Genomic DNA, 11,120 nt, shown 5'->3' with positions numbered 1-11,120 from the left:
TCCACCAGACCCCTGCATGTCCACTCTCCATCCATCCACCAGACCCCTGCATGGCCACTCTCCATCCATCCACCAGACGCCCTCAGACTCTCCCAGCTGTCCCAGTCTCCTCACTGTCATGTCTTTCTGTTTCCCGCAGCATCCCTGAAGAAGATTTACCGGCCAATTTGTACTCATTCCCTGCCGGATTGTCACTGTTGCTTTGTACCCTTTCGTTCCAGCCGCCTGAACCTGAACCCTCATCCCGTCTGCTTGTGTCTCGTACCTGCCCCATACCGGTTCACCTGTGGATCCTTTGTAAATTTTGTTCAGACTTGCTATCCATGTCCATAAGCTTTTGTATTTTCTTTTCGTCCACAAGACCCTGAACACTTCCTGTCTGGCTTACCTATCTGCATTTGGTTCCTTCTTTTGTTGCCTGGTACTCACCTGCATCAAGTGGTGTAGTCTTAGGTGTTGTAGTGGGCATACTGTACTGTATGTATAAATATATTGGCCTATAGTATAGGCATTCTGGCCCATTTATACTGTATAGGCCCTATACAGTATAAATGGGCCAGAATGAGCCTTTGGGGGAAGGGGGTGACATATCATAGTGGGTGTCCTCCTCCAGGGTTATTTTGAGTGTCGGATACACTTTTATGCACCAATTCACGGTGGAAATACCTTTATTTAGCCCATGCAAAGAAGAAAAACACAGTTGGCAGTTCAAATATAACAAAAGTATGTTAGAAAATGTGTTCTTGCATGTCATTGGGAATTTTTACGTGGGTATATGGAAATCTTGGATCTTACTTAGTGGGTATACTGCATACACCTGCGGATCACGTAGACTACACCACTGCCTGTGTCACAAAGACAGACGGATCAATAAAAACTCTGTGGGAGGCCTACCAGAGAGAAGTGGTGGGATCATCATGACCACAGAGCTGAGAAATAGCTCAGAACTGCAAGAAAACAGGGGAAGTTAGTTGGTCTTATTGTAATATCATCATAGCAACTGTATCAACACACACAATGTTAGAATGTTCTGTGTTAATATGAAGGAATTTTTGTGTTTTTTTATTTTTTTGAATTCACAGAAATGTCCTTTTCAGGTACCAAGGATATTGTGTAAATCTACAGAATTTTCCATTTTTAGATTAACAGAAATGTCTGTTAAAGGTACAGAATAAATCTACAGAATTTTGGTTTCTTTTGGAGAAATGTCTGTGAAGTAGTACTGGTAATTTTCTGTTAGGACAATTCTGTTTTTCTAAGGAGTTTTTATCTTAAAGGGCAACGCTCTCTGCAAGAAAACGTTTTCATTAATCCAGAATTGTGTTTGTCGGCAATTTATTGAATATTTATTATTTGATGTGTGGAACATTTCATACAATAAAATTATAAAGTTATGAAATTCAAAAGCTTCACCAGCTGGGTCACAAAAGACAATGTTTCCTGATCTGAATGCACTGTTCTTGCATATGTGTCTGATAAAATACTGGCTATCTGAGCTGATGGTGTCAAATCATACTCCATTTTAAAAATAGAACTAAACTACTCAAAATACAACACCCTCTCTATATATATGACATGCCACTTTTTATAAGTACTTTTTTTTAACTACATGTGCAATATATGAAGTTCAGTCACTTCATGGATCCATAAATCATGTTATGTCATTTTGATATCACCTAATGCTTCAAGCTACCTGGTGCTTTCCAAAGAAGGCCTGTGTGTGATCCTAGGCCTTCCAGACGCTTTATAAATAGATAGATAGATAGATAGATAGATAGATAGATAGATAGATAGATGGGGATTTATTTATCCCTAAGGAAATTTTCAGCCTGAAGCTAAAGTGTTTATCAAAAATATCACACAATAATGCCAGAGTAAGAAATCCCCAACTCAACAGTTATTCGTTTTATCTTTTTGTATGAAAATGTGTCTTTTTACTGTAGGTCAAAGCCCCGATCATCTTGACTCCCAGAATGTTGTCAGGTGAGTGTGTTGACCGATCAGAGGCCGTCTTCCTGACTGTCTTCTTCTTCTTGGGTACAAGGTTTTCTCAAATTATAAGAAATTCACGTGGAAACTCGTAATCCATCCATGGTGGAAACCTGTGGCCTTACGTTTTAACAAAAGGTGAAACTTCACAGGTCAAGTTGTTTAAACACAGAGTGATGAGTTGATGCAGCAGACAAATCAAAGTTTACATTAGTAGTATCACTAAAAACAATTAGTAAACTGCCTTTACCTTTGTAGACTTATTATTAATATCAAATATAACACTCTACTTATTAAAAGTATAAGAAAAATACATCAATACGTTAGTTTATTTTTATGGGAAAGTTTTAAGAGTATCATTTCCAGACATTACTTTCCTTCAAACATAGAGAACATCAATTCAAATATTTTAACTTCCAACCTGCTCTTCATGAATCTGGTTAGCCATACTTCTCCTCACTTGCCAGATCCCATCAGTCTCCACACGGGTCTTTGTCATAGTGCACCAATAAATGTAGATAAACATGAACACTAAATCAATCGTACAAAACTAAAACCCAGATAGCATAAATGCACACCCAAACTAATGACAGAACATTATTATAATAATTCAATTCAATTTATGGCATCAATTCACGACTACAGTTATCTCAAGACACTCTACAGAGTAGGTCTAGACCACACTCTGTAATTTCCAAGGACCCATAAAATTCTAGTAATTTCCCCAAAGAGCAAGCATTCAATGGCGACGGCAAGGAAAAACTCCCTTTTAGGAAGAAACGTCGGACAGGCCCAGGCTCTTGGTAGGCGGTGTCCGACGGACACTTTAACTAGGACAGAAACCATTCAAGACGTGTGTTATTCTACGATGTCTATCTCATGCTTTTATTTATCCTGTACTACGTTTTTTACTATTGTTTCTTGTTTTATATAAGTTGGATTCCCTTTCCCATAAGCTCATATTGAACTGTGTTGTCTGATTGTTTGTAATGTTATCTGTTAACAAAAAAAAGGTGTGTGTTATTTTCCCATGAGCCTTTGCATCGCTTTAGCACAGTTCAAATGACCACACCCCTCCCATAGAAAAACTAATGCTGCGTTCCAGACAGAGTATTTAGCCAGTAAGTTACGACTTCAAGTCACAACTCATGACTTGGTTGCGTTCCAGGCAAAGTCACGACAAACCCTTCTAGCTAGCGTTGGCTAGCGTTAGTGTTAGCTAGCGGCTACCTTACGTTGACGTTAGTTGTCGCTAGCTAATTGATACTAGCAATTTCTAGTCTGAACCATATTTGGGCCTTCATTTAATAAACATAACATGTATTAGTACACACTTGTGTATTGTTCTGATTACAATACAATGGGCGGGATTACTTTACATTGCCTATTTATGTCTATTTATTCATATTTCTACGCAGCATTAACATCCTTAGTTATCTCTGCTTATTAAGATATGTGCACTGCATACTTAAAAATAAGATGATTATTACAAACAAGTAATGTGATTTAGTAATGAATATGGATTTAAACAAAACACGAAAGAACAGTAGTGACCACTGAGAAGTTTAATTACAAATAAATCTGGGTTCACAGCGTAATTTAAGTGGAACAAACAAGGTGAAATAATAATGTAACAGTGTAGTTGGTATAAATAATACTACGGTTCTCATATGCGCTTTTGGAAAGTTTTGTAAGGCGTGGGCCCATGGTGCATTGAGGATGGATTATTAGATTTATTTCTACATACTTTATGTGATTCACTGACAGGGAAAAAGACATGAAGTAATGTCAAGATAACGGCTACTCCTCAGCCAATAGAGAACCTCCCTAACCTTTAAAACAAGCAGGAGGGCCTAAAATGTAGTGTGTGTGTGTCTGTCTGTCTTTGTGTGTATGTGTGCATATGTGTGTGTCTTGCAGGCAGAGCATGCAGGGTCATGTTCAGTCAGGCAACCCTCTAGAAGTGTAATTGAGTATGGCTTCCTCCTCCTGGGTCCCATTGAGCCTCTGAACCCCTACACAGGTGTTTTCAGTTTCTCGTGCTGATTAGAGCTCTGCTCAGGCTGAAAGTGGGCCGGACCTTTGAAGGGAACTTATTGTCAAATTCTTTCTACCAGTAAGGATGGTAAAGCTGCCATTTGTCCTGTCCTAACAGGTGCAACAACACTAACAGGAGACTCAGGAAGATGTTAAACCAGAGACACCCCCACCAAACGAGAAAAAAGCAAAGCTTGTTGTTCACCATTACACTCCGTTAGAAAAAAATCTAAAAAGTTTATAATTTGTATTTATGGCCCCCATTGCCAAGAGTTGGGAGGAAAATCTTCTAAAGCCAAAAGTCTTTTAAGTTATTGTTATTTGCAGGATGCAATTTCCATTTAGTTCTTTCTTCTGTCTTTCTAGTCATATAATAATTAGTACATTTATGTGACATCGCTGCAGCATACATTTCCTGATAGCCCAGATGGTCCTGAAAAAATGTCTGTAAATTGATGGTGTATTACAGGGTTGCAATGAGTCATGTGAAAAAAGAAGAAGTGTGCATCAGAAGTTGACTGCCTCACTCCTAGGGTGTGAAGAGAAAGGGCACCACTTGTTGTTTTTCTGCAGTGTTTCAGTCTCTTCATATCTAGCTTCAAACAGCAAGTCTGTTTGCTTTTCTATCCCAACGGCTTAGCAGGGAGGTCTGCTACTGGCTCTGGTGCAGTTCTGCTGGAACTCCCACATTGGGACTAATTGTTTCTCTGTTTCAGCTGCGGGCTCGTTTGGTAAGGTCAAATGTTACTGCTTTTTATGTTTGAACTTTTAACCCAGAGAGTTTCTTGTGTTGTTTCTTTTCATGGACTCCACTTTTATTTGTTTTTGGTTGAGTTTCTGGTTTGTTTAAAAGATGCTTTGATTCAAATATTGAAAAGTATATTTTTGTCAAATCCAAAGGATGAGTGTCATTGCAGTCCAGTCTGGGAAAATGGTGACAGCCAACATGTTGCTGAGTGTCTTGTTTGTTTCAGGTGAGCTGTTTGTTCAGCCTCTTTTATTTGGAGATGTTCCTTTTTCCAACTGTTCATGTCCTGACTGCAAAGTGAAATGTTTTATTCTGACATTGTTAAAAAGAAAAAGGAGCTTCATGCAAATTTTACTTTTGTTCATCATTTCATAGGTGCTCTGACTGCATGTCCTTACAATCCAGACCTATTCATAAATACACCAAAGAACATGGAAGCACTGAGTGGATCTTGTCTGCTAATCCCATGTAACTATAGAGCTAAAATGGATCAAGATTTCAAAAGCACAAGGAAAACCTCCGGAGTGTGGATTAAAAGTTCAAAAGATTTTGTTAAAATTCCTAAAAATGTTATTTATAACAGTAGCTGGGAGCACAATGTCTATCCAATGAAGATTACTGGAGACCTGAGTCAGAAGAACTGCACCACTTTATTTTCTAGTTTGATCACTAATCACACAGACACATACTACTTCAGAATTGAGAACTGGCCAAGCAGAGCAACAGCTGAGTGTGATCCTCTTCAAATAAGAGTTAGAGGTAAGAGAGTTGTGTATTTTGTCCACTTTTTATTTTAAATGGCATGCTTTTTCATTCTGCCAAGAATTTAAATACTGATTTGATACAAGCCTGTGACAGTTTGACATTAACATGGTTACTTTTTTAGAAAATGCTGCAGAAACTGTTAGCATGTCGTTTTTTTTCAACTCCAGATTCCCCCCCGAGCCCCAGAATTGAGATCTCAGGTGCTCTGAAGGAGAAGGAGTCTGTCACTATAAGCTGCTCAGCTCCCACTCCCTGTCCACACTCCCCTCCTAAACTCACCTGGAATCTCCAACAAGACCCTCACAACAACATAAAGGTGAACACAGATCGGACCTTCACAACTAAAATCCAGAAGACCATCACTCTGTCAGACACACATGATGGACTCACCATCAGCTGTTCTGCCACATATCCTGTGAATGAAGGAAGAGGAGTCAAGACAGCAGAGGAGACAAAGACTCTCAGTGTCTCATGTAAGACAACCAGTGTTTGTTATTGGATCCTGTCAGAACATCATGTGCTGATTTTAATGAATAAAGTTAATCTCACATTTTCCTCAGATGCTCCCAAGAACACCTCAGTGTCCATCAGTCCATCAGGTTTGGTGTCAGCAGGTAGCTGGGTGAACCTGACCTGCTCCAGCAGAGCCAAGCCCCCCCCCAGCTTCAGCTGGTTCAAGGACAGCAAAATTGGAGCAATCCGTGTAGGTAAAGGGAAGTTTTACAGCGTCAATGTGACCAGTGAGACAGAAGATTATCACTGTTTGGTCACAAATGGTCTCGGTAATCAGAGGTCATCTTGGATTCGTTTAAAGAGTGCAGGTAAATATAGAACTGAAGCTGCTCATGTCTAATCTGCTCTCTTTCCTGTTTTTGCTTACTTTGCCTTGCAAAGCACCTTTTACTGGATTTGTGTGAAATTTACTCTTTACAAATCATTCCATCTGTATTGTTGCATGTCTGCTTTCAACCTTTGTTTTCTTTGAGTCACTTGGTTTTGTTTTTCTATGACCAGAGAACTCTGTCAACTCTCTACTATGGGGTTCAGCTCTTGGAGGGGTCCTCTTCATCATCCTCATCATCTGCCTTGCTGTCTGTGTTTGGTAAGTATCAAAACTGAAAACATCTGACACAATGGTTGCCTCTAAAACTCCAAGAAGGCGACATTGTATGTATATAAGTATGATCCACGTTGTTGTTGCTGCTCTAACGTTGCTAAAATGTCAGCATGCTGTCTCTTCAATTGTTCTGACAGCTCTTTGTCTTCCAGGTGTTTTAAGACAAAACGTCAAACTCAACAGGCTCAGGTGGGAAATACATCTGCTCACAGAGACTGTCTTCTAAGATATGTATAATGTGCATTGATTTTGTGAATGGAGATTAGTTACTATATACTCAGACCAAGCAACCATCAGGTGTAAGTGTTAAATAACCAGTGAACCGAGCGAGCGTTGACTTTGTCAGAACCAAATGTTGGAATCGTAGCAGCTAATCCACTAGCTAGTGTGAGAATTAGCTATTCCACTCATCAGATCTCACACTTAATATGTTGTATTTAATAACTTTGTAAACTGGGAAGTATAAACATTTAGTGTCACCAAAATGGCACAATTTACCAGAAATTACAAGATTAAATTTGTCTAAAATGCCGTTTTAGACATATTAAATGTGGAAGGATCCGGCAGTTCAAATCGATTCTTCTTTTAATGTTTGCAGAGTCAAGAAGTTGAGGGTCCGGAAATGCCAGGCAGCAGGGAAGTCGTCAGAAACCAGTTTTAAATATGTCCGAACTGCCATTTGGTCAGGACACAGTGATTGGCTCTAAAACTTCAAAAAGGCAACATAAGTATGATCCATGTTGTTGTTGGTCTGACTTTGATAAAACCTCAGCATGCTTTCTCTGTAAGTATTCTGACAGCTCTCTGTCTTCCAGATCCTTGGATCACATTTCTTGTTTTCATACATCATTCACTGAGTCAAAAAGGTGAAGGGATGAGTCTTCAAATGCCAGCCAGCAAAACAGAAGAAGACATCCATTATGGAGCGATGGACTTTTCCAAGCAGAGACCTGAAGCGTCCTCGTCCTTGGACCAGGACAGAGGACAGCAGCAGGAGTCTCTGTATGCACAGGTCAAAGTGTCCCAGACAGCAGACAGCCGAACACAGACTGCTGACGGCCCAGAGGATCTCTACTAAAAAATGAGTGTTTGTGATCCATTTGGGTTGGGTTCATAATACACCTTATTTTTTACTTGTAAAAGTTTATTTTTTACATCAGATAATGTAGAAAACAATACTGATGCTTGGACAAAAGAATGATATTGCAGAAACCAGTCTGGAAGCTCAAAATAAGGAACTTTCTAAGTGACGACATGAGAATGAACTTGACACAAGAAGCACTTCTGTGCACATATTATTAAAAGTAAAGATTCTATTTAAATGTGATATTTTACAAATGTTTTAACAAGGACTGTTTAATATGTACTTATCTATTGTTTCTTAAATATTTTGTATCGCACATTTCTATTTGTATTAAATCATCATGAGATTCTGTATTTGCGGATATTTATTCATTGCGCTGTAATGCAAACCTTGACATCCAACTTCTAAAAATACGCATTAATCTCAGTCACATTTATTGGTCCAACATTTTACATATTGTGTGAAAACTAGTGTCAGTTAAACGTGTTAACACAAACCTATTTTAACGGCGTCAATTTTTAAATCGTGCGGTTAACGCTCTTTTTGTCCTGGCATTTTTTTTTCTTTTTCTTTTCTTCACATGCTGTTGCAACAGCTAGTAACGTTTGGAAAAACTACAACACCACACTGGCTCGCGATACTACGAGTCCCACTTGATGGCCAAGCCGATAGCCTTAGCGTTCACACACTGTTGGCCAGGCATCCATGTGTACCTGTACAGGTCCTATTCCCTAACCTCAACCAATCGAGCTGCTTCAGAGGGCGGGACTTGGCGTGGCCATAGTGGGATTTGTAATTTTGCCACCAGATCTTGCTAGACCGGAAACAAAACGGGCATGCCACGCACTTGTTTGGGCCTGCAGGCCGGCCAAAGAGTAGTAATGTTACTTTTTGAGTGGATGGTGAAGTGAGACGCTGAAACGGATGCCAATAACATTCTAAACGGAAAGTCGACTTTTTAAAAGGTGCTAAACCAAGTGACCAAGACCAAAGTGATCCGTGTGTTGTGTTGCAATCATCGCAGCACGTCCAGTCTGAAATACCACTTGATGGCCAAGCACACAGCTGATGCAACTCCCCCCCACCCTCCTCAAAGTATTTTTTCACCCTGTTATTGATGGACGGTGTTACATTATGTGAGAGATTATTTGCTCCAAGTGTGACTGTTATATGTGAAATTGAACACTACGCCACAGTAGGCTATGTGCCAATATTGTTTTCAATAAAAAACATTTGCATAAGGCAATGTGATCCACTTTTCCATGTTGATAAGAGCATTAAAATGAGAAAAAATGATGGGACAAAAGAAAATTGAGAGTTGTCTATGACATTAATGCAATTAGTCACAATTAAATATTTTAATCATTTGACAGCTCTAGTGTAAACATCACCTGAAATCATACAATTTGTTCACAAGCGATAACAAAGCAGCTAGAGGACTTATGCATAGTAATTCCTACAAGGAATCTGCTTCTATGTGAATAAAGCGCTGAGAACTTTGTAGTGCAGAGGAAATAGGTAAATTGGCAAAATTAAAAATGTCTCCATAATTTGGTCTCCAATTAGTTTTGTTTATATTACAGTGTCAGAAAAGGCATCGATTGTTAAAGTATAATAACCTACAATTTCAAACCAGTGTAAATAAACAACATGGACATGCAGTGTGTTTCTACTCGCCTTTATAATGATATGATATGAGCATGATGCACTTTTTACACTTGTATGCTGCAAAAAGTGCACAAATCTAGAATAATCTAAGTCTTCATTCCCTGGAACTGTCCTCTGTGTACTGCGTATTTAATTACTATTGTAACATATGTACTACACCAGTCAGGGTTACAGCCACAGCATAGTGTAGCAACACCTGCTCTCACATTAGAAGGCATACAGGCTTTCAGTGAGTCAAGTGTAAAATAATCTTGGGGAACAAATATGTTCTTTGCACACTTATGACCTCAAGATGTCACAGTAGCTGACTTCCTCACTCCCGAGGTGTGAAGAGGAAGGGTGAAGTATTTCTGCAGTGTTTCAGTCTCTTCATATCTAGCTTCAAACAGCAAGTCTGTTTGCTTTTCTATCCCAACGGCTTAGCAGGGAGGTCTGCTACTGGCTCTGGTGCAGTTCTGCTGGAACTCCCACATTGGGACTAATTGTTTCTCTGTTTAAGCTGCGGGCTCGTTTGGTAAGGTCAAATGTTACTGCTTTTTATGTTTGAACTTTTAACCCAGAGAGTTTCTTATGTTGCTGCTTTTCAGGAACTCCACTTTTATATGTTGGGTTTTAGTTTTGGTTGAGTTCCTGGTTTGAATGTGTGAATCGGAGATGGATTTAACAGAACATGAATTCTTTGTTTAAAAGATGCCTTGATTAAAATATTGAAAAGTAACTTTTTGTCAAATCCAGATGATGAGTGTCATTGCAGTCCAGTCTGTGAAAATGGTGACAGCCAACATGTTGCTGAGTGTCTTCTTTGTTTCAGGTCAGCTGTTTGTTCAGTCTCTTTTATTTGGAGATGTTCCTTTTTCCAACTGTTCATGTCCTGACTACAAAGTGAAATGTTTTATTCTGAAATTGTTAAAAAGAAAAAGGAGATAACATGCTGCTGCTGAGTTGTAGTTTGTGTTTCATGCAGGTGTTGCTCCACAGTTTGTTCATCATGAGTCTGTTTCACAGGTGCTCTGGATGATTGTCCTAAAAAAACATCCCTATTCATTACTGCACCAAAGAACATAGAAGCACTGAGTGGATCTTGTCTGCTAATCCCATGTAACTTCAGGTCTAAACCAGATCAGGATTTCAACAGCACAAGAACAACCTTCGGAGTGTGGATTAAAAATGATATACATTTTAGCGACAAAACAAATAATGTGATTTTCAACAGTAGTAGGGTGAATAATAGATATCCAATGAGTATTACTGGAGACCTGAGTCAGAAACAATGCACCACCTTGTTTTCTAGTTTAATCCCAAGTTACACAGACACATACTACTTCAGAATAGAGAACAGACCATTTCTGGCAGCAGCTGAGTGTGATCCTCTTCAAATAACAGTTAGAGGTAAATTACTTTTGTTTTATAAATCAGTCTATTATGTTATTGTTTAGGCTCAAACTACAACTGATTTCACCTCTTTTCTTTCTCCAAACACATTGTTCACTTAGCCATGAATTTGAATTCCAACTAAACATTGAGTCATTTATTACAGTTTGACATTAATATGGTCACATTTTAGAATGTTAAAAAAGCATCTCAAACTTTTAATTTATATATTTTTTTGCAGTTTCAAATCAAAATGTCAGCTGTGGCATTTAGACAATGTTTAAATGTAAGTAGGTTAGTCATTTCTGATCTATTTCTCAGTGTACTCTTAATGTCTGTTT

The 11,120-nt window shown here is 38.8% G+C and overlaps 1 protein-coding gene and 2 long non-coding RNA genes across 5 annotated transcripts in view; all 3 read left to right on the top strand.

The window, feature by feature from the left end:
* LOC117937997 overlaps window positions 1-843 on the top strand; it is an 8,503-nt gene extending 7,660 nt beyond the window's left edge. The window contains exon 3 of the long non-coding RNA XR_004655301.1: window positions 733-843. This is a non-coding gene — a long non-coding RNA (uncharacterized LOC117937997). The remainder of the gene's footprint in view (window positions 1-732) is intronic.
* Window positions 1-11,120, top strand: part of LOC117937986 (myelin-associated glycoprotein-like) — a 30,783-nt gene that overhangs the window by 18,874 nt on the left and 789 nt on the right. Inside the window, exons 1-4 of one of the 3 annotated variants that reach the window (XM_034862303.1) lie at window positions 4,928-5,000; window positions 5,150-5,533; window positions 5,707-6,012; window positions 6,100-6,360. In XM_034862303.1, the coding sequence (XP_034718194.1) occupies window positions 4,928-5,000; window positions 5,150-5,533; window positions 5,707-6,012; window positions 6,100-6,360 (1,024 nt within the window). Of the gene's footprint in view, window positions 1-4,927; window positions 5,001-5,149; window positions 5,534-5,706; window positions 6,013-6,099; window positions 6,361-11,120 lie in introns of those variants that run through there. The other 2 variants (XM_034862302.1, XM_034862301.1) reach the window with 2 other exon arrangements.
* On the top strand, window positions 9,739-10,744 carry LOC117937995. The gene is made up of 3 exons (XR_004655299.1): window positions 9,739-9,922; window positions 10,144-10,219; window positions 10,414-10,744. It is a non-coding gene; the product is annotated as an uncharacterized LOC117937995 (long non-coding RNA).

The sequence above is a fragment of the Etheostoma cragini genome, chromosome 22, assembly GCF_013103735.1.
Source record: "Etheostoma cragini isolate CJK2018 chromosome 22, CSU_Ecrag_1.0, whole genome shotgun sequence".
In the NCBI taxonomy this organism is placed as follows: domain Eukaryota; kingdom Metazoa; phylum Chordata; class Actinopteri; order Perciformes; family Percidae; genus Etheostoma; species Etheostoma cragini.
The sequence above is the reverse complement of the archived record's forward strand: the minus strand, read 5'-3'. Positions and strand labels throughout refer to the sequence as shown.